General features: G+C 44.0%; 1 protein-coding gene across 3 annotated transcripts in view; it reads right to left on the bottom strand.

The window, feature by feature from the left end:
- Positions 1-24588, bottom strand: part of jak1 (Janus kinase 1) — a 168807-nt gene that overhangs the window by 79642 nt on the left and 64577 nt on the right. For all 3 annotated transcript variants that reach the window (XM_067990391.1, XM_067990390.1, XM_067990388.1), the window contains 2 exons: positions 11059-11250; positions 6591-6714 (listed from right to left, as the gene is read on the bottom strand). In XM_067990391.1, coding sequence (XP_067846492.1) covers positions 6591-6714; positions 11059-11224 — 290 coding nt within the window. In that variant the 5' untranslated portion in view covers positions 11225-11250. The remainder of the gene's footprint in view (positions 1-6590; positions 6715-11058; positions 11251-24588) is intronic.

The raw sequence follows: 24588 nt of genomic DNA, 5'->3' as shown, positions 1-24588 counted from the left end.
AGTGGCCATTCTTCAAGTGTGAGCCGAGACAGTGAGTGTCGGTAGGCTATATGACTGTAGAAGACATTGTAGAACCAGTTGTAAAGCCCAGTTGCTGTAACAAACAGCAGATCCCCCTTCCCTTTCGCCGCCAGGTTTCCTGAACCCTGGGAAACCCGACCGGCAGCAGTTAAATTTAAATCGGGCTCCCAATTGCACTGTGGGAGCCTGATTTAAATATGATAATGAATTGTCCCGCCTCTCCAAGACCGGAAACTTGCACGGCTTCTCTGCTACAATGACTCCAGCAATCACTCCCTGCACTGTGGTTTTTCAGACCTTTACGGAATCCACTCATGGCCACCTCGATGGGAATGTTGTTGCATCATCCGGTGACATTGTGATCGATGTGTCATTCAATCCTGAGGGTGACCCCCATGGAGGGGAGTTCCACCAGGGATTTCTCCCAAAGCTCTTCAATATTAATGTGACATCAGTAAATACATGATACAAAGACCTCAATATTAACCCCCTCTCCCCCCCACCGCCACGACGGGTGGGAGTAGGTCGGGGGGGGGGGTGCTGTTAAACCCTTAAAAAACGGGAAACACGTCCCCAACCCGCCGCTTTTACAGCAGCAGGTTTCGAGCCGTGCAAGTTTCCGGTCTTGGAGAGGCGGGACACTTCATTATCATATTTAAATCAGGCTCCCACAGTGCAATTAGGAGCCCGATTTAAATTTAACTGCTGCCGGTCGGGTTTCCCAGGGTTCAGGAAACCTGGCAGCGAAAGGGAAGGGGGATCTGCCGACTCCACAAGGTAAGTGCTTTTAATAGTACTGCTCTGGGGCCAGGAGGAGCAGCAGTACTCCTCCAGGCCCTTCAAGCAAACCTGCGGCCTCCCTTCTGCTGATCGCAGCCCCTCTCTAGCCCCTGCGCGATCGGCGACCTCCCTCCCTCACCTCCAACCCCCAATTTGCAGCCTACCCCTAGATCGCAATTGCCGGAGACTGTCCCCAATGGTCCATGGCTGCGGCCTCCTGGTTTTCCCGCCCAGCAGCCGGTCAGCCTGTTAATTTGGCCGGCTGCCAGGCAGGAAATGGGGAAAAAAATTCTAATGAGGTCCTTCCGTTAAATTTGGTAGGACCTCCGCGTCCCTGGCCTTGCCGGGTTTCCAGCCCCCCACCCCCACCCCTGCTACCACGCTCCCTCGCACCCTCCCCATTTCCTTGTAAATATCGGTGCTGTAGGGTCTGAGTGGAAAAAAAGATATATTCCAATATATCTGTCTTAGAAGTTTACCACTGTATGTTTCTAGTTGCTGTTCACATCGTCAAATATTGATTTGTATCTTGTTGTTAGTTACATCTTGTTGTTAGGTGACTATCTCACACACACCAATTTGATGTAACTAATAACAGGATACAAATCAATATTTGACGATGTGAACAGCAACTAGAAACATATCTCACCCCATGACTCCAAACTCTCTCTCCCATTACAGTCTCTGTTATTTTTCTCTATTTTTCGATATTACTATGGTTACTGCTCCTTTGAATTTTGTTCTCTCCTAATCGCACAGTAAGAGGAATAAGACAGAAATGCAAAGGATAATAATCACAGTAATGTCAATAAAATAGATAGAAAAGAGAGTAATTGGAAGTTAAATGTGACAGCAGGAATATCAACCAGAGTGCAGGTCTTCTTGCATCCAGCCCAAGGAGTATCCCTACAATGGTAGAAAATACCACTGCACAATGCCTTGTATTCTGCCTTATAAATTTCAGAGGAAAAAATGTTTTCCCTTACCTGCAGCACAGTGTTTAGACATTTTATTCATTTGGCTTAAAATCCACACACATGGAAATACGGAAGGCATAACAGCTAGATCAAGTCAAAAATAGACTTGATTCACCCTACGATAATTAGGCTAGATTAAGTTTTCTGGCAAATGAAATAATTATTTGCCTACTTTAACAATGGTGTCGACCAAACAAACCAGCCGAGCGCTAACCAAATCCAAAATGTTTGCCCGAAACTTCAACTTCCCAGTGGTTTCCTAAAGCAGAATTTACCGAGTTGAAGATTCCCTTTTTGACTTTATGAAGCTCCTCCACAGCGATGGAGATAACTGCGCACTGTCAGCACTCCATGATGTCAATCAAACTGAACGTCATGATATCATCATGGAGGAGTTTATGCAAAATGTCTGCTCATAAGATGCCATTAACTAAAAAGTTCTAAGAAATAAAATGCAGTAATGTGGCACAGCTAGGAGAAACCAGTAAGGGTATAGATAGAGTGAGCTTGCATTTACGCACTGCCTCACCGCATCCTCAGAACATACCAGTGTTTCACATCCAATTAATTACTTTTTAAGTATGGGCACTTTTGTTTTATAGAGAAATGTGGTAAATAATTTTTACACAGCAAGATGCCACAAAAAGCAGATGAGATAAATGATTAGTTAATTTGTATTTGGTGGTGTTGATTGAGGGAGGAATATTGGCCAGAATAACAGGAGAATTCCCTCCTCTTCTTCAAATAATGCCATGGGATCTATTATGTGCACCTGAAAAGGCAAACAGGGCCTAGCAAGGCACCGACCAAAATTAGATGATGCAACACTGTCAAATAAGTAGACTTGCAACAGGTAATGGACTCCCCCAAACCTTTTACCTCCTATGAAGTAGATGCGCTGCCAATCCTGAGGGTGGTCACAGAGGGGGAAGTAGGAGCATATGTGCCAGGTGTGGATTGAGAGTGAACTTCTGCCTATCTTTCTTCTCATCCAATTGTGCCCCCCATTAAGTGTTAGCAATCCATATCATGAAGCCTTCATGTCCCTTTTTCTACTGAAAGTTACATGTGAACTCTGCTCATCAGGACACCATTGTAACCTCTTATTTTCTCTTCCTCTTGATGTGCTAGAGGAAAAACACACAGGCCCCAGTATGTCCAGCACTTCGCAACATGCTAATAACCTCACTCAATCCACCAAAGGGCCAACACAGACGTTCATCCCAAGGAAGTTTGAGAGTGAGCCAGAGGGCAATGCACTGGATGCCACACAAAGCACAAATGAGCAGAAACAGCTGCTGGCGGCACATGAAAAAAATGTTGCCAGAAGGTCAGGTTGTGCAGCTCTTGAGGACTGGGGAACTAGATTGGAGAGGACTATCTTTTTCAACATCTAAGGACTGGGGCTCAAATTCAGATAAGCATCACTTAGGAACATAGGGACAGGATTAGGCCATTCAGCTGCTCGAGCCTGTTCTGCCATTCAATTAGATCATGGCTGATCTGTATCTTAACTCCATCTAACTGCCTTAATTCGATAACCTTTAATACCCTTGCCTAACAAAAATCTATCAATTTCAGTTTTGACATTTTCAATGGACTTGGCCTCAACAGCTTTTTGGGGGAAGAGTGTTCCAGATTCCCACTAACCTTTGTGTGAAGAAGTGCTTTCTGACATCACCCCTGAACGGCCTAGCTCTAATTTTAAGGTTATGCCCCATTGTTCTGGACTCCCCCACCAAAGGAAATAGTTTCTCTCTATCTATCCCATCAACTCCTTTAATCATCTTAAACACCTCAACTGGATCACCCCTTGATCTTCCATACTCAACGGAATACAAGTCTAGTCTATGCAATCTGTCCTCATAATTTAACCTTTTTAGTCCCGGTATCACTCTAGTGAAACTGCGCTGCCCCCCTCCAAGGTCAATATATCCTTCCTGAGGTGTGGTGCCCAGAACTGAACACAGTACTCAAAATGGGGTCTAAGCAGGGCTTTATATAACTGTAACATAACATCCACCCCTTTGTATTCCAGCCCTCTTGGGATAAAGGCCAACATTCCATTAGCCTTTTAAGTTATCTTTTGTACCTATCCACTAGCTTTTAGTGATTTGTGTACTTGGACCCCTAAATCTCTCTGCTCTTCTATAATTTCTAGCTTCTCGCCATTTACAAAATATGAAGCTTAGATCAGCTTTCCTGCAGATCAGGGAGGCTGAGGACAAGATGCAGTTTTCGTGAAGCTAACAGTGGAGCAGCACATCTTGGACAGCAACTTTTGGATATTCACATTTAATCACACATCTGCTCCTCACCTGAAGTTGCTGCACCATCTACCCATAAATAACGGCAAGTGCCATTAGCCATGCCCTTATTTTGATCTCAAATTCTGGCCCAACAATGTTTCCATAATGTGACACAGAACAGAAGCTATGGTTTAAATTTGCATAAATTGGACCCGGCTCTCTACAATTCAGAGCTTCTTTGCCTAACAAAACATACGACACATGAAGACTGTGCTCAGCACGCACAGTTTGCTCTCTTGTTTACCTTCATACATGAATTCACATCCCTGTCACTGCATCTATTGTTCAAGCTGATATTGCATTTTGTAGAATTCATATACTATTCCAGCAGGTGCTTTACAGAGACAGCAGATATGGGGGAAAATGGCTGCTGTCAGATGGAGTAAATTGTGAAGTTGGCGGCCTCCCCGGCTTAGTTTCTGGGGATGAAAGCGCCCACCTCAAACAGGCAGGTGGATTACTGAAATATGTATTTGAGAAAAACATCCACCCTCCTGGCCAGTGTCTGTCTATTCGGGCATGCGGGATGTCATGCCCGAAGGAGTTATGTTTTACTTTTTTCTGTCGGCACTTAGGTCCTCAGGCACCTTTGCGCCAATTGTTCAATTGCTTTTGCCCCCAGCAATATTCCTGACACCACGGAGTGCCCTAAAGGCAATCCCCTAATCTGAGATGAAAATGCTGACCCCATGGACCCCCAATACTTAGTGATACTGAAATGTCCAGAACTAAGTAAGCTGTTCAATATAGGCATTTCCAAATACCAGGTAACCTGCAATATAACCCAAGAAAGTGTATTGTAAACTTTACTGAATTCAGTATAAACCTTAAAAGAAAAGAAATGAGGAAGCATGTGCAACAATGGAATACTTTAAAAACAGATCTTATATGTGAAGCATTGGTTTCAGATCCTTTAAAAACTGTTCAAAGTTTAGTTCTGAACAGGAGACAGGTTTCTATATTTCCCTCCCCACCATGAAATGTTGCACAGCAGGTTGACTGGGGTTAGATCAAGTTTACCTGGTTTTTGTACTGCACCTCCACAGTTGGCCATGTGCCCGAGTATGTCAGTTATAATCTAAAGCAAGCAAGTGAACTGTTATTTTTATAACTGGGAAGCAAATCAGGCTTCAGATACTGGTTACTTGGACACCCAGAAGTTACACATTTACTGACAGAAGGCAATGCCAAAATGTAATCCATCAGGCTATAAGAGATACATCATGACACAGTATGCTGGATGACCAACAAGAGGCATCATGGCGTAGTGAAAAGCTTGAGGTCATACTCTGCTTAGGTTCACCTAAGTTTAGTAGTAGCCAGGTACGTCCCCATAAGCAAAACGGGAAATGAGCAGACACTCAGCAGGTCAGGCAGCATGTGTGGAGAGAGGAAGGTTGGGTCAATGTTTCTGGTCTTATGACCCTTCGTTAGGGGTTCTGACGACGAGTCATCAGATTAGAAATGTTGTCCCTACCTTCCTCTCTCTACAATTGCTGGCTGTCCTGCTGAGTGCTTCCAACATTTTCTGTTTTTATTTCAGATTTCCAGCATCTGCAGTATTGTGCTTTTTGTTTTATTAGGAAAAATAGCAGAACAGTCAAGTCCCCTTAAGTGCCGCTGGGAAACCAATTCAGACACCTATCCGCCCCTTATTCAGTTGTAGATGATGTGGGTTCTGAAGTGGAGGGGGGAGGGAATTTAGGAAGAAATTTATGTGGCAAATAGGTTAAAAACCTGCTGTAGTACTTTTATTAGAAGCTTTAAAATGTCTATTACCTAGGATTTTCAACGTGTATTCACTCACTATGTAATTAACTGGTTCCTGTGAATGGAATGGGTCCCAACTGGGAGAAGACCACATGGAATGCCAAAGCTAAGGTGGTGGCAAGGCCTGAATGAAAGAGTGACAATGGGCAGACAGCTGAGGAAGCTGACAGAGGGGAGAGTGCAACAGGGGTGTCTTGTAGCAATGATGGCCAGTTATTCACTAACTCCTCTAAACTCTGTCGTAACCAGTTTTGCTGCTTTCTTTTATCGACACTACTGTGGGTCATTGCTTTTCTGAGCTTTCTGCTCTTTTTCATCCCGAGTTCTAAATAGGCTACCCTACGCATGATGACTGGCTGACAAGTTTCCATGTCAAAGATAATCCAGTTACAATTTATACATCTTTAACATCTCTCTCCCCTTGGTTTAGGGAGGAAAAAAGAAAACAGATATATCTCACATCTAATCACCAGCCAATGACTCCTGCTGGAATACAATGCGTGTCTGTATATTGGAAAGGACCGGTTTGGCCTTGAAAGCTTCTTGTGACTGAACAGCCAGCCAACACTCACTGTCTACGTTTACATATGAAAAACAGCCACGTCGGAGAGTCAGAAGAGGAAAATGAAGAGAAAAAAAAAGCACTTCCCCACTTGGAAATTTAATGGAATAAACATCCTCTGATATTTTATATATATTACAGCATCACAAGAAAAGAATATTTAAATCCTACCTCATCCGATAATGTAACTTCAGGGTTGTTTTCTCATCGACTTTGAAGATGTGATTGGGTGGAAACCAGAGTTTTTTATTTGGGTCATACAGTGTAAAGAGATTCTGGCATAATGGAGAAATACCTGACAAAAGAAAGATTCAAAACTTCACCTTAAGTATGAATTGAAATGAAGCAAGCAATGAAATATTAACAGCAACATTGAAATAATGTCATTTGGAATTTCCCATGAGCACAAGAAAGCATGGAATAATAAAAGGCCATTCAGCCCATCAAGCCTGCTCCTCCCACAGACCATTCACCAACTTCTCCAAACTCTATCACTTTTTTGTTCTTCTATCAAGGTTTCCTCGGTAGCACCTTCCATACTCACAACCTCCACCACCTAGAAGGACAAGGGCAGCAGGTGCATGGGAACAGCATCACCTCCAAGTTCCCCTCCAAGTCACGAACCATCCTGACTTGGACATATATCGCCGTTCCTTGATTGTCACTGGGTCAAGATTCTGGAACTCCCTACCTAACAGCATTATGGGAGTACCTTCATCACATGGACTGCAGTGGTTCAAGAAGGCGGCTCACCACCACCTTCTCAAGGGCAACTTGGGATGGGCAGTAAACGTTGGACTTGCCAGCGACACCCACATCCCAATAACTAAGTTTTAAAAAATGCTGCTATGGTCATTTCCTCTCTTATTTCTCCTACACTTATGAACTTTTGTAATGGCCTGCACTAAACCTTGGCCCTTCACCTCGGTTTCTCAATTGAAAAAAAATGTAGGTCTCCGCCAATGCTGCTTCATTTTGTGAGAGCAGCCACTTATGGAGGAGATGGGGAATTGGGAAAACAGCTGTCTCTCTACTTTCCTCTCCCGCTCTGTAGGGTAAGCAGCTAGCTTCCACTTAGGACCTCTTTAATGGTGGGACAGCTGCAATTGGTAACTCAGCATGTCGAACCATGTGGGCACAGAATGGTGTCGTCTTGAATCAGAGCTCAAACCCTGCTCATGCTTTGTAAACCTTTTGACATCAAATCCAGAGATACCAAAGAAATATTCAATTGAAACCTAATAGAAAGTGAAGCAATGTCTATTTATAAAATATTAAAAATGGTGAATGGTCTCATAAATCCAAAGTTACTGCACCTGTAGGAAGGTGCTGTCAACATAATACTACATGACAATTTAGAAACACTGGGGCACCAACTAATCTTACATGACAGCCCAAAAGGTACCAAGTAAATACTCAAACTAATCAGAGAAATGAGGACGGAAAATGCCTGTAGTTGCCTGTTTCTATTGGAAAGGAAAGCAACCAAGTACAATTTTGTGCCATCAAAAATTCATGTTGGACAAGGAGTGAGTCCAAGTAGGTAGCAATTATGTTAGAAGCTGAAACCCTGAAGAAGCATCCCATTACAACCCATCCACCAGCTGCCAATCCCTTCCCTGCCCCAACCTCCCACTGGCTGTAGTTCTCCCTCAGAGGCTATCCCCACCCCCTCTTCATTTCCCCTTTTATAGCAACTCCGTTCGCCCATCAAATGCATTTCCCATCCACAGCACACCACTCCCCACTGGCTGACTATCCCGTGCCTCAATCAACTGACCCTGCTACTTTAAAACCCCTCCCTCCACAGAGTCTCCATTTTAACCTCCCTTCCCCCAAAGTGAGCGGCAATAGAATTCTTCCTCCAATAACAGGCATCAGTATCAGTCTTCAACTCACTCCCGTCCCTTGGAGAGAGGAGAATCCAATGCACTGGGAGGCAAAACAGCTCACCACAATTCCTGCCTCGCGCCCCCCCCCACCCCCAACCCCTACAAGCAAAGGTGAGTTTAAATTTCCAGGCCTGGATAAGGGAAGGTGACTGGGGACCACCCCACCCCCAGTTAAGAGGTTATCAGCCTCACCTCTCTGTTGAGGTGGTTTGTCTGTCTTAGTTCCCACCACTTTAACCCTTCTTCCTCATTTCTTCTTTCCTTTTCCCCTGTTCCCCTTTTTAAAAATTAATTCTCAGGATGTGGGCATTGCAGCAAAGGCAGGTATTTATTTCCCAACACTAGTTGTCCTGTAAAGGAGGTGTTGGGCCTTCTTCTTACACATGGTGCACAGTTCATGTAGTGAAGGTGCTCCCACAATGCTGTTATGTAGGGATGATCTCCGAAAGCTTGTGATTTTAAAATAAATTTGTTGGACTATAACCTGGTGTTGTAAGATTCCTTACATTAGTTATGTAGGGAGTTCCAGGATTTTGACCCAGCAATGATGAAGGAACGATGATATATGTCCAAGTCAGGATGGTGTGTGACTTGGAGAGGAATTTGGAGGTGATGTTGATTCCATGCACCTGCTGCCCTTGTCCATCTAGGTGGTGGAAATCACATGATTGGAAGGTGCTGCCGAAGAAGCCTTGGCGAGTTGCTGCAGTGCACGCTGTAGACGCACTGCTGGAAGGGGTGAATCTTTAGGTTAATGGATGAGATGCCGATCAAGCGGACTGCTTCATCCTGGATGGTATCAAGCCTTTTGAGATCCAGGCAAGTGGTGAGTAGTCCATCACACTCCTGACTTGTGCCTTGTAGGTAGTGACAGACATTGAGGAGTCAGGAGGTGAGTCACTTGCTGCAGAATACCCAGCCTCTGACCTGCTCTAGTAGCCACGGCATTTATATGGCTGATCCAGTTGAGTATCTGGTCAATGGTGACCCTTAGGATGTTGATGGTGGGGAATTGACGATGGTAATGCCATTGAATGTCTTGGGGAAGTGGTTAGACTCTCTCTTGTTGGAGATGGTCTTTGCCTGGCACTTAAGTGGCAAGTAACATTCATGCCACACATCAGCCCAAGCCTGGATATTGTTCAGGACTTGCTTCATGTGGGCGCAGACTGCTTCTTTATCTGAGGAATTGTGAATGGAACTGAACACTGTGCAATCATCAGCGAACAGCCCCACTTCTATCCTCTTCCCTCCCCCTTCTCTTCCACTCCGTCTTCCCATCTGCCTCCTCTCCTCCACCTGGGTCGAGTTATACTCTCACCCTCTAACCCTGTTTGACCTGAATACTGTACAACGTCTTGACTCCCCACAAGCAATGCCATGGGAGATCAACTAGATTAATAGATTACAGCATCATGATGTGTAATGCTATATAGTGGGAATGGACACAGATGTAAGTCTCCCTCTTCTCAGTTTTGAATTTGAGCTGTGTGAGAAAGGTGGTTATGAGAAATAGTTTTAAAATCCATCAGCTGGGGGTGGGGGGGGGGGGGGGGTGGAGGTGGTGGGAAAGAGAATAAGGAGGAAAAATTGAACAGCAGAATCATGCCTGGAAGATCCCTCACACCTCTTGGAAGCCAGCTATGGGGACACTGGTTAAAGCCTAGGACCATGCTATGTTCCCACCCTCTTGCGGACAATAACAAGATATACTAAGAGGATGCTCAACTACTGCAAGCAGATCCAGATGTGCTGGGGGTCGGGCCCATATTTGGCAAATGATGTTAACTTGGAAAAGTGTAAGGTAATGCAAATGGGCAGTTCAAATGCTAAACATACGGGGAAAAAAATTAAAAACCAGTGGTAGAAGAGAGAGATGCATCAATCACTAAATGTTCAAAACCAATGTCATGAAGCTATAGCTAAAGCGAACAGGGTTCTAGGGTGTATTCATAGGACAATTCACTATAAGACAAATCATACCATTTTGTCCTCATACAAGACCTTGGTTAGGCCTCAGTTAGAATACCGTGTCCAATTATGGCCTCCTCATATGGTGAGGGATATTGAGGCTTTGGAAAGGGTGCAGAGGAGGGTCACAAGATTAATTCCCAGTTTTTAAAATACCGTAGTTACCCAGATAGGTTCAATGAGCTGGGATTCTACACTTTAGAGAAGTGCAGACTCAGGGGTGATTTGATTATAAAATAATGAAGAGACTGGATTGTGTTTATGCAGACCAATTATTTCAACTGACTAGTTTCTAAGTTATGTAAGGGCAGAACTAGGTTGGATGTTAGGCAGTTCTTCCTTTCACAAACAGTGGGCCTGTGGGACAGGCTGCCAGCTGGTGCGGTGAACACTGATTCATCGCACCCAGCTGTATTCCTTCAAGCGAGAGCTGGGCCTGTTTCTGGGGCGAAGATCATCTCGTACAAGAGGTAGATATCCTGTAATGTAAATCAGGGCCAGATTGGTCTCCTGGAATGGTTTCGATCACCTAAGGGAGTTGGAGAGGTATTTTGCAGTTTTTCCCCCCTAATTAACCTGGGTTTTTATCTGGGTTTTTTTTTTAAACCACTCCCAGGAGACCACACAGCTGAGGGTGGGTGGGCTATGCATATATTGTGATGCATAAAGCAACATGGCTTTGTGGGCCAGGAGGTCATTTCCTGTCTGTTCATTTGTTCTTGGAAGAAAACTTACCCAAAAGAAAATCCACAAGAAAAGTAAGTCAATGTTCTTACCACATTTCTTGGCAGCTTGAATGCACAACTCTTCAGCAACGTGCTCGCCCTCAATGCATTTTATGGATGAATTGGACACGTACATGAACACTTCCATGCCTTTCTCTGGAGTTGTCGAGAACATTTCCAACATATTTGATTTTCTTTTTTTCAGGCAAAAGGCCATGGCACGGGTCCACTTACATTTAGATCCTGCAGAAAAATTCAAAACGTTAAAACATTATTTCACTCATCACACAAAAAGGTTGTAATAAAAACAGAAAATGCTGGAAATACTCAGCAAATCAGGCAGCATCTGCAGAGAAAAAAAAAAGCTAATGTTTCAGGTCAATGACCTTGCGTTAGAACATCTGACGAAAGGTCATCAATCTGAAACATTGGGCTAGAAATTTGGCCATGTAGCGCCCGTTTTTCAGGCGCTTCGAGCCTCCCGAGGTCCCAAAATGGCATCCAGAATGCATGCGCACGCTTCTAGCGTGACGTAGATAACGAACACTGGCAGTATGTAAAGTAAGGAGAATATGCATTAGATCAGTGTGCAACACTGAGAGCGCCGGCATGGAGTCGATGGGCCGAATAGTCTCCTTCCGTGCTGTAACCTTTCTATGATTCTATGAAATGGAAAATGTCACGCTGGAGTGGGAAGGGATGCAGGTTCAAGTCCCGCTCTGCTCCGTCTCCAATTTCAGCTGTGAGGAGGGTCATGCTGATCAATAGTTGCAGCATCTCTCAGTTGGGGGTGGAGAAAAGAGGCCAGGAAGGGAAAATTGGACAGCAGAACGGTGCTTGGGTGGTCTCTGGTAGCTAGCAACAAGGAGCATTGGTTGTGTTCTGGGACCATGCTTTGTGCCTACCCTCACGGTAAGGGGTATTTTTCTAGGATTCCATAAGGTGTTTTATTTGACAGAGTAGAGGCATCTTATCAATGCTATTGACTTTACAGTGATTGATGCTGAAGTTGGATGAAATGGCAAATTGTTCCAATTTCTAGCATTCCTCACTTTGAGGAAGTGCATGAGGGCAGTCTGGCAATGAATTCTCCCTGTACAGGAAATCACCAAATTAACAATCACTGCCCAGTTCCATGATGTGGAGATGCCGGTGATGGACTGGGGTGGACAAATGTAAGGAGTCTTACACCAGGTTATAGTCCAACAGCTTTATTTGAAATCACAAGCTTTCGGAGCTTTCCTCCTTCGTCAGGTGAGTGTAGGATTCCATTCTCTGACTATATATGCTGTACCTTTATGGAATCCTACACTCACCTGACAAAGGAGGAAAGCTCCGAAAGCTTGTGATTTCAAGTAAAGCTGTTGGACTATAACCTGGTGTTGTAAGACTCCTTACATTTGCCCAGTTCCATGTATCCCTTCAGAATATTCATTCACTCGCAAACCAGGCCATGCCATTTATGACTTTAAGGCTATGATTTTACTGACACTGTTGCACTGGCAGAAACATAGGCCCGATATTTTAACAGCAGGACTGCATTATAATTATTTTCTTCCGTTTCCCACTTGAAACCAGCCAAATTGACAGGATTGCAGGTTGCCTGGTGGGAGAAACAATCAGCAGGTGGCCACAGCCGTAGACTCTTGGGGACAGTGCCCAGCAATCGGGAGGGAGGGAGAGGTCGGGGCTTGGTGGGGGAGAGGGGGTTAGAGGGTAGAAGCAATCGGGAGGGAGGAGCCAGAGATCACGGCTTGGTGTGGGGGCGGGGGGGGTGGAAAATGAGGCAGCAGCAATCGGGAGGGAGGGAGCAAGAGATCGGGGCTTGGTGGAGGGAATGGGTAGCAGCAATCGGGAGGGAGGGAGCAAGAGATTAGGGCTTGGTGGAGGGAATGGGTAGCAGCAATCGGGAGGGAGGGAGCAAGAGATTGGGGCTTGGTGGAGGGAGTGGGTAGCAGCAATCGGGAGGGAGGGAGCAAGAGATTGGGGCTTGGTGGAGGGAGTGGGTAGTGGCAATCGGGAGGGAGGGAGCAAGAAGGATTGGGGCTTGGTGGAGGGAGTGGGTAGTGGCAATCGGGAGGGAGGGAGCAAGAGATTGGGGCTTGGTGGAGGGAGTGGGTAGCAGCAATCGGGAGGGAGGGAGCAAGAGATTGGGGCTTGGTGGAGGGAGTGGGTAGTGGCAATCGGGAGGGAGGGAGCAAGAAGGATTGGGGCTTGGTGGGGGGGGGGGGGAAAAGAGTGGCAATCGGAAGGGAAGGAGCAAGAGATTGGGGCTTAGTGGGGGCTGGAGGGAGGTCCCAATCGCGGGAGGGGCAAGAGAAAGGCCGTAATCAGCAGAGGGGAGGCCAAAGACTTCCTTGAGGAGCCTGGGGGAGCACTCCTGCTCATCCTGGCCCACAAGAAATGCTATAAAAGCACTTACCTTCTTCAGCTGACAGCACCCACCTCCCTTTCACTGCCAGGTTTCCCGAGCTCTGGGAAACCCAGCCGGCAACTGTTAAATTTAAATCAGGCTCCCAATTGCACTGTGGGAGCCTGATTTAAATATGTTAATGAAGTGTCGCACCTCTCAATGGAAGGACACTCTCCTGCCAGTCATGGGGGGGGAGGTGGGGGGGTTAAGATCAAGGCCATGGTTGCTAGTCAGCCCCTTAAAGAAAGAAACAATCCTACCTGGCTACACTTTCCACCAACTCCACCCAAACCATCATGGCGACAATGTGCTATTATCGCCAAGTTTCATCTTGGCCTCTCCCGTTGCTCCTCTGGTACCTTTTCATCATTTTGAGCAGCTCATCCTCTTCAATCCCTCATGCCTCTCTTTTAAAATCTTTGGTGTTTACTGCCCCCCACCCCCCTCAACCGAAGTGCAATGTTGACTTCCTTACAGTCATGTCCTGCCTTGTCTCGCCCTCGGTCTCTGCACCAAAGCTACACCTCAACTCCCCTGGCACTCTCTCTGCCAATTTCACCAACCTCCTGTTTTCTCTCAACCTGGCCCTTAATATAAATTCCCTTACCTATATCTTTGGTTAGCCCCTCATCCTCATCGTCAGTTATGGCCTCTAAGTCTCAAACACCAACAAGGCAATCTCTAACCCCTGCCTTGTCTTCCTCACCTGCTTCATCCCATTGCACTCCTCCAATCCCACTATTCCCACCATCTAGCTATAGAAAAAACACTCCCCCAGCTTTCACCATTCTACTGCTCCAAGAGATGGAATTCTGCTATAGGTAGGAATTCCTTAGATTGCAAAACTATGATGAGAATTTCCACCTACAGCAGTATCTCATCCCTGGACCAGAAGCATCAACAGGTAGGAGCCAGAAATGGCCCTGAGGAGCAGAGCTAGAAAAGGCACCAGGGCGAAGAGCTGGGAGCAGCACTGACTTCTGTCCACAAACACAGACACCGACCTCAAAGTGCTCACTGCCCATGCGAAGTGCAGATTAATGCTGTGTTAAGTGTTACGTTGTTGGGAAATTTGAGGCAATTGGGAAAACAAGACAGACTTTTTGGGCTAGGGACACATTTGAAGTTATATAGAAAATACTTTATTTTATACTAGTGAATCTGCTGTGGTGTTACTCATAATGAGTCAAATAATAGGCTGTTTTATAACTGGGATATTATTCCATGGAACACACAATGTATTGTCAGGGCCATTGAATTATGGTGACTGACGTGTCAAATTATATTTTTATTAAAAGGCATTCTGGCATTTTTACCAGTGTTTTTTGGGTCAAATTCTACAATTCTGTGTAAATTGATGACCTAGATTATTATACATGTTCTATTTTCAAACTCATTTTTTCTAAAACCAAGAATTTGCAGCAAGATGGCAGGCAACAAGTACCAGGTTTAAGGTAAGTATGTGGGGTTTGACAGCACTAGGGAATGAAATGTGGGTTTGACTTACTGGGTGGAAGGGTGGAGCTGGGCTTATGGCAGTGCTGAGGAGGGGGATTTGGGATTTGGCATAGCTGGGGAAGGACATAGCTTGGGTTTGACAGGATTGGCGGAGGTTCAAGGACTTAGCAATACTGGAGTGGGTGAGGCTCAGGCAGTGGCACATTGGGCGGGGGAGGGGTTCAGTTACATAGCTGAGGCTTTACTCTGGCTGTTTTCCTTGCCTTCAGTGTCTCAGACCAATCCCGTAGGCGAGCCCTCGCTCCTTAGGAACTTGACTGCATCTTTACAAGCCCAACATCTAGATAATTTGTCTTTATGTGTTCAATATATCAGTAATTTGTAGCAGGGGTCAACAGAAACCCCTCACCATTGTATTTGGGCTTACTGGTTATATCACATGCCTTCGCGTGATCAGCCTGGACTTTGGAAGACAGTAGAATAAATGCTCCATTAGACCAAGCTTTTTTGGTCACCTGTCCTAACATCTCCTTATTTGGCTCGGAGTCAAATTTTGTTTGATAACGTCTCTTCTGAAGTGGCTTGGTACGTTTTACTACTTTAAAGGCGCGCTATAAATGCAAGTTGTTGTTGCTGTACCTCCTCTTATTTAAAGCTAAAGGCCACTGGTGAATTGTTCTCAACATATTTTCTCATGATAAACTTTATCTCAAATTATATGGAGATACACAACAATCATGGCAGTAACAAAGGGTGTCACAAACTGGACGATGTTAATTCTATGCAGTTCTAGGGCAGAACCATCACTGGAATCAACAGTTAAAAGTGCTCTATACTTACAAGATACGCACGTACCTCTACTTTCAATGATGATCCTGGTCTTTTTTTAAAGGTGTTGAATACGCAAACTGCTTATTTTAGTTTGGCAAGAAAAATAATACAAGAAGGCCTTTAATCACTACAGACGAACCCTCATGCAAAACGTAAATGTTCCAAGATTTCCCTCCCACTTTTCCCTCTGCTGAAGATGCTGGCTCATGGTGGGTACGTTCCCGAAGCACTGGTGTCCAATATTTCACCATCTATAGGCAATTCTAGACAGCAAATGTCAGCAGGCTATTCAATCTTGGGAAGGTATTGCAATCAGCCCATATTTTGTCCTCAGCTAACGCCCACACGCATACCAGGAGTCACTAAATAGCAATAAGGAACGAAAAACTCCGCTGAATCTTTTCCCTCCCTACCAAAGTCATTGCCCCAAATGACATCATCTGGAAGAGGAACTGAATGTGGGATACATCTTTACTGCACCACAAGCCCGCTTCCCACATATTTTTTTTAAACACATCTGCAGAAATCAGCCTATCCGTGGTAACAACAGCCGTCCTGAGGGTTCAAAATGTAAATGGGAAAAACACTTTGAACTTTTACTAAAACATTCATTTCCTGTTTCACTGAATTTAGACCATATTCAAAGAAACGGTAAGTCTTGCTTTGTTGAGTTACACAAATGGGAAATTCCCACAAAATTAGTAGCAAATTCCAGTAAGTGTATGAAGCATGTATATTCTACAGATGACGCGCTATAACTGGAAAGCTACTTAAACAATACTGGTGAATGTCTAAGCAAAATTTTCAGATCATTGGTCACCAATACCAAAATCTTGTACTTGGAAACACAGATTCAACAGCTTACAAGACAAAACTGCACTGGAATCAGGCGGATTAGAAGCTAATTGTATTTATAGTTAAACAGAGAGAAACAAAGCACATATATACACTCCAACAGGAACTCACTGTACAATTACAATGTACACACTCTTGACAACTGTGCTGGTAAGTGTGTTGCTTGGTGTGCTACTAAGCCACACAGACCAGGAAAGTTCCAGGTTCAATCCCTGGTATGTTCTGTTAATTGATCTTAGCAGGGGTGTCAATAGGGGATGGTCTGACTGGTCTCAACATTCTCAGGCCTTGAATGGAAACAAACATATGCAGAATTCATACTCTTTACTAATATCCAGTTACCTCTGATGGAAAATATAAATGCAGTGAGGAAAGACTGACTTGACTGTGATGCCACCCACTGTCAAATAGCCGACGCTCACCATCTAGGGTCACAAATGAAGAATGGTCAATTAGGAGAAGTACCGGTTGGTGACTGACACCCATGGCAGTGTACCCCAACCTGTAGAAAACTGGGTGGGAAAAAATACCAATAAAACAATCACAGTTTGCACCCCACCAATAAGATGATCGGATAAGCCACAAGCAAAGAAGTCATGAAAGTTACGGTCAACACCTGAATGGGATTCAAGTCATAGCTCATGGCTCTTTATCACACATTCCTGCTCATGTCATGTATTTGACATGTCATTTTAAAAAGATATAGATATTAATTTTAAATAAGAACTGCATTGATGTTCAGATTGCAAGTTTGGTTCCAATTCCGTCATTGTGAACAACTTTGTTCACGTTTCCTTACGACGTAGCAAAGAGGAAAAGTGTCAAGAGATGACATAATCAGATGGACAATTATTCTGCCTATTTAAAAAAAATCTCACTCCTCTCCTTAAGGCAAATGGCTCTCTCTCGAGTTAAATGGGTGCCAGTAACATCTTTGGTACCTCACCTGCGTAATCATTCATCAGTCATGTGTGAGCCTAGCCAGTATTAGCACATCACAGCCAAGCCCAATGCTGTCCTCACCTGACATCCACTATATAATATATATATCCATATCCACACACACACACACTTTCCCACTCACCCCCGGGCTTCTGTTGTTCTGCCCACAAGCAGCACCACAGGAAATTTACTTATTTCATTTCGCACGGCGCTGCACATGGGGAGTGACGATCAAGTTTAGTCTTCAGGTGAAGTGGGGGGTTTGGAGGTTGGAGGGTCGGCATCATTGGACCAGGGCGTGCAGACATAATTCAGTTCCTATTTTAAAGTCATACATCCTGTCCTTATTTTTAAATAATATCTTTATTTGAGATTACTCTTTAAAGCTGAATAGTACAACTTAATGTGCTTTGGAAAGGGGAGAAGTGCAGTTGTTCAGAAGAGGCTGGGAAATGCAAAACAGAGGTTCTAATGCACCACTTCTGGCAGGAAGGTGTAATTACAGTGTGACCAGAAAGTTTCCATTAAAAATGTGGACTTAGAAATTTAGTGACAATTTATTCCACTTGATCCACTATATCAGGAAGCTCTTCACACAAAGAATGATCAACACTTGGAATGGACTCCCGACAGGGCAGTGCAGATGAAAATGTGACAGCAGGAAGTAGGGTTTTGCAGCCAGGAAGTGCCTGCAGATACATATTAGTAAATTGCCTGTGACACTGCCCACAGTCTTTTGGTAAATACAAGTTACATACAAGATGGTGATGGAATTGGCAGAATGCCTTCAGAAACTCGCTCTACAGAGGCTGCAACTACGTCATGACAGTTAACACAGCAAAATTAAATTGGAAATGTTGATAGCAATTGGCAATAGTAAAGATTGGCAGGAAAGTGTGATCAAAAATCGTGACAACAGGTACACATAAACACACACACCCTTAAACAAAAAAACATGAATAGTAGCATTACTGATATCAGTGCATTACAACACAGCTTCACACAGCTGCAAATCTATTGGAATGCAGTTTGCACGTTCTTGTTCCCAGATATGTTTCCTGTGTTTTCTCCTGGACGGGAGGTGCAGAGTCACGTTGCGGATTGCTCCCTAGAAGCTGGCAGCTCTTCAGTACCTCACACAAATCCATCATACTGGAATGCAATTCCATCTCATGCTTTAAAGATTCCATAAAATGTTACAGTAAAAGCCATGCCATTAGACATACTGGCAGCTTTTAGGCTATCACGCTGGTAAAACAGTACTCACACTGGTACCAGCATTTAGCACCTTAAAGCAAATGAGTAACAGACAGTCACAAAAAAGTACACTCGTTCCACAATTTCATGGTAACAGTTGTAAAGGTCTTGCTGTTCATTTCAGGGTACAAGAGGAGAGACTACAAGAAATAGATCAGTTCTTTTTAAAATAACATTTTGAGAAATTAAAGAAAGGCTTTCAATTGACAAAAGAATTTAACGGATACCTACATGTAAAACATTTTATCACATGCTTCGATCTGGAATTCAATTTGGCAAATCCAGCAGCATGATTTGACTTTTGTTTTAAAAATGGACATCTGAAATCTCAACTATAGCCTAGACCTGATAATTTGAAGTGGTTTTTGCATTTAAGAATTTGAATTATCCAAAAATCTGAATTAAGCAATATAAATAACACAGCAAAGTGGGAATTTAATGCTTGAAAAGAATTAAATTACCAGATAATTTGAATTAAGCAACTTTGTATTGAGGAGTAGACTGGAACAGTGCAGGAGGCCAAGGCCAGAGAGGTCAGAGTGGGACTGAGAATTAAAGTGACAAGCGACCGGAAGCTCAGTGCCACGCTTGCAGATTGAACGGAGGTGTTCAGCAAAGCGATCACCCAATCTGCGTTTGGTCTCTCCAATGTAAAGGAGACTGCATCTTGTGCAGTGAATACAGTATACTAAATTGGAAGAAGTACAAGTAAATCAATGTTTCACCCAGAAGGAGTTTTTGGGGTCCTGGATGGTGGGAAGGGAGTAGGTGAAAGGGCAGGTGTTGCATCTTGTGTGCTTGCAAGGGATGGTGCCGTAGGAAGGAGAGCAGGTGTTGGGGGTGATAGAAGAGTGGACCAGGGTTTCGCAGAGGGAATGGCCCCTTCGGAATGCTGAAAGGGGAGGGGAGGGCAAGATGTAGAGAAGATGTTTCCACTTGTGGGAGAGACCAGAACTAAGGGCCATAAATATGTTAGTCACTAATAAATCCAATAGGGAATTCAGGAGAAACTTCTTTACCCAGAGGGTGGAACTCGCTACCACAAAGAGTAGTTGAGGTGACTAGCATAGGTGCATTTAAGGGGAAGCTAGATGTACACGAGGGAGAAAGGAATAGAAGGACATGTTGATGGGGTTAAATGAAATAGGGTGGGAGGAAGTTCATGTGGAGCATAAACACTGGCATGGACCTGTTGGGCCGAAAGGCCTGTTTCTGTGCTGTACAATCTATGTATATCCTTCTTACCCAGAGAGAGCAATAACATGCTGAGAAAGTTGTACTGAGGGCAGCACTCACATCCCTGTGTTCTGGACATTCCTCCATCAACAACAATTGTTGAGAACAATACACAGAGCCATATGTTGGACTACTCAAGGTACAAATCCTTATTGATCTACACTGTTCTATATTGCCACTACCAAGGAAGAACATAAGAAAGCATAGAACAAGGATAGGTTATTTGACCCACCCGGCTTCCTCTTTCCACAGATCAAGTGGAAACCATTCTATTATGGACTCTGCCTGTCCATTTTGTTGCCTGAGGAAAGATTCTGCAAAATTTCTGCCCATCCCCAAATCTACACCATGTGTAATTCCAAAACATCTCTCTATCCCTGCATGCCACATGATATGTCTTTGCCTTACTTGGCATGATATCACCATGGTCCCAACAATCTGAATTTGTTCCAAGGTATTCAATGTTCTTCATCTGTTCTTAATTGTAACCCTCAATCCTGATTCTAACCACTGCTTATCCTGCTCTCTTTAAAAGAAAATCCACACATTAACCTCATTACTTCAGAGTCTAGTCCACACAATCACGACTCAGTGAAATAGATTATTCCAAACTCAGGTCTTGCTTGAAGTTTGTTAATTTTATACTTGTATGTTCTAGTTCTATGCTCATAATCTAAATTAGATAATTTGCTTATATCCACAGTATTCATTCCGCTCAATATTTTAAATACTTGGATCATGTCCCCTCTCAATGTTCTTTTCTCTAACAAAAATGAAAGGAGACAAGCTAGACAAAACAATATTCTAATGTTCATAGCCAGAAAACATACCCTCTAGAAACTGGCTCAGAAAGAACCCCTAGACTATTGCTTGAATATAATACGCAAAACCATAGCATGGAAATAATGACAAATTTTCAAATAGTACTCTTTAATAAGCTATGGAACCCACTGGTTGACCTTTAGAACCAATTCACTGTAGATGGACAGATACATAATCAGGCACAGCAAATTCCAATCGTACAGAAGAATTTTAGTTACATTGTGCAATGCTTCAGTAAATAGGAGTCAATTTGTCAGCTCAAAAATAAATATGTGATTTGTTTTAAAAAAAAACACAACCCAAATTCGATTCTGCATCTGTGCCGAACTAGGCAATCTCAGCCAGGCCTGCAGTTAGGGTGCTGTACTTGTACTCAGCATTACCTAGGCTCAGTAATCGGATAAATCAGCCAAGTTTCTGCTGCTGATCACTACCCAGTGATCTTTGCTGCAAAATGCTGCAGTATAGGCGTCAGACTAAGATGTGATGACCAAACCAGACTAGTGGCCACACTTTCAAGGCAGGAGGAGAGATAAAAGAGGAAAAAAACGGTAACATGTATTTTTAAAATTATTTTAGAAATGGACGGAAAATAATGTCGACACGGTGTACCCCTGTCGGAACGCTGCCCTCTTCTACTGCAAGAAGCAATAGATAACAGCTGAGCACTCATCTGCCCTGTGGCACTCTCACTATGTAGACAGATATCCACATTCCCTCCAAACCTTAAAATAAACTTCTTTGACATCAGTTATTTTGAGAGTTATCAAGAATTCTACAGTCATTCTGGTCAGGCTTTATTTGGAAACCTTATCATCTGGATGTATAGTTGTCAATTATATTCTTCTTTTCTCAGCACAAAGTAGGGATGTCACGATATTGGCACATACTGGACAACAATGCTGCTCATGTCCAAACCCTAATAACCAAGGTTTTTATAAAGTTTTCCTTCTTTTTATCCTGAAGGTGATGACTGTGTTAAGGTATGGTTCCACAGTACCAACAACCCTCCAGCACATCGCCCAAATGGTCATTCATAATGACTGAGTTTGGACTGAGAGTTTTGACAGACTATTCAACTGTGGTGGAGGGGCAGCATCACAGCTCAGCCCCAACCTGTTCTCACACAATGTATACACACAAACACCTTCAAACAAGAGTCATGGATAGCAATAAGGAGCAGGAACTCTGACCAATTTTTGCCTTCCAGGCATGCTGAGTCCAATCATATCACCTGTACATCTGCCATGGCTAAGCACAGACCTATAATTAAGCTGGTGCCTTCCTAGGCTATATCACTCAATACAAGAATTTTATCTATAATGCATAGAACAGGATTTGGAATTTCATAATATCACAATTATAATATCAATGTAATGTGTTACATTCAACCTAAATCAATTGTAGTTTTTTTAAACTCTTTTGGGTATGAGAGATAATAATCAATCTGGCTGAAAAACTTTTCTAAATAAATGGTTTTATTGACATTAAGACCCGACAATTTTACAGATAAAGATGCTTACAACCTTATCCGGGAGTACAACTCAAAATTCAGAATGATCAATTCTACTGCTTCGGGAGACTGAAGGGTTAATTCTTCACTGTCATCTTCTTTGAACTGCTTCTTCTGTGTGTCCTAGAAATTACTTTAAAATGGCTGTTTTTATGCCCTTGCTGCTGCTAAAAAAACGACTTGCTGATGTGTATAATAGTTTCCCACAGTCCAATCAGCCTTTGTTATGGTTTAACTTTATCTCTAACCTTGTCCTTATCTCTGTAAAAGTACATCAAGTCTTGAGCACAGCAGTTAGTCTTCAACAGTCTGAAGCAATAATAATATCCATGATACATTTCAAACTTGGTCAACTGCCCAGCATGCCTTCTGATTTCGGTCAAGTTTAACAAATCCAGGGTTCCGAGTCCATTCTTTTAGTTTTCCTTAAAATTTGGTATTAAAAGTCCATATTGAAAAGTGCAAAATCCTTCACAATCTTGTGCCACTCATAATGTGCCACACTATCGGGGAATGAGGAATTTGGACTGAGCATTCCTCTCTATTTGCGAATTTGAAGGCAAAAGAAGAGGATGAAAGAAGGAATGGTATGCAGAATGGTATGCTCCAGAGACAGACTGCCTGCCCCACCCTTACTCACAAAATCATATCTACAACTGTCTTCACAGACGTTATTTCACCAAGGAGGCAATGACGAAGTTGTGCCATCTACTGCAATCTTATCTGCAGACAATCTCCACTACATCAACGGAACTACCAGTGGCAATCAAAGTCACCACAACCTAGAGCTTCTATGCCTCCAACTCATTCCAAGCTGCCTCAGGAGAGGTCTGCAACATCAATCACTCCACAGTGCAGAGGTACATCTGTTCATCTGGGAAAACACCTTCATCAGTCAGAGGTCATGGTCCATATCGGTACCAACGACATAGGTAGAAAGAGGGATGAAGTCCTACAGGCAGATTTTAAGGAGTGTGGGATCAGCGATAAAAGGAGGAGCGAAAGAGGGGGAGAGCACGGAGCATGGGATCAGCAATAAAAGGAGGAGCGGGAGAGGAGGAAGAGCGGAGCGCAGGATCAGCGATAAAAGGAGAAGTGAGAGAGGAGAGAGAACGGAATGGGGGAATCAGCGATAAAAGGAGCGAGAGAGGAGAGACAGCGGAACGCAGGATCAGCGATAAAAGGAGCGAGAGAGGAGAGACAGCGGAACGCAGGATCAGCGATAAAAGGAGCGAGAGAGGAGAGACAGCGGAACGCAGGATCAGCGATAAAAGGAGAGAGAGAGGAGAGACAACGGAAGACGGGATCAGCGATAAAAGGAGAGAGGAGAGACAGCGGAACGCAGGATCAGCGATAAAAGGAGCGAGAGAGGAGAGACAACGGAAGACGGGATCAGCGATAAAAGGAGAGAGGAGAGACAACGGAAGACGGGATCAGCGATAAAAGGAGAGAGGAGAGACAGCGGAAGACGGGATCAGCGATAAAAGGAGAGAGGAGAGACAGCGGAAGACGGGATCAGCGATAAAAGGAGAGAGGAGAGACAGCGGAAGACGGGATCAGCGATAAAAGGAGAGAGGAGAGACAGCGGAAGACGGGATCAGCGATAAAAGGAGGAGAGACAGCGGGGAGAGAGGTGAAAAACATCTAAAGTGACGTCAGCACAAGGGAAGGAGCTGATTGGTGAGTGTTCTTTTTCTGGTGAGTTTTTTTTTAAGTCTTTTAAGTTTATTTTTGTTAAGTTTAGTTAATAATATAATAAATCGAGGCATGGCAGGGTACCTCAGACCTGTCGAATGCACATCCTGTGCCATGTGGGAATTCCAGAGATGGTGCAGGAGGGAGGGTTTTAGATTCCGGGGGCATTGGGACCGGGTTCTGGGGGAGGTGGGACCTGTACAAGCCGGACGGGTTGCACCTCAACAGGGCCGGGACCAATATCTTCGTGGGGAGGTTTGCTAGTGCTGTTGGGGAGGGTTTAAATTAGGTTGGCAGGGGGATGGGAACTGAGCATAAATTCAGAACAGAGAGAAGCAGAGCTGGAAATGAAAGGCAGAAAATGAGTAAGTGAGTTTGGAAGGCAGAGGAAACAAAGATTAGAAACTAGACAACAAAGGAGTTTGGCGGTGCTTAATGGTATATACCTCAGTGCATAAGTCTAGTGAATAAGGCAAATGAGCTAAGGGCACAGATAGACACGTGGAATACGATATCTTAGCTATTACAGAAACACGGCTTAAACAGGGGCAGGAATGGC

This window comes from Heptranchias perlo, chromosome 9 (assembly GCF_035084215.1).
Source record: "Heptranchias perlo isolate sHepPer1 chromosome 9, sHepPer1.hap1, whole genome shotgun sequence".
NCBI lineage: Eukaryota > Metazoa > Chordata > Chondrichthyes > Hexanchiformes > Hexanchidae > Heptranchias > Heptranchias perlo.
This window is presented reverse-complemented; position numbering and strand designations above follow the sequence as displayed.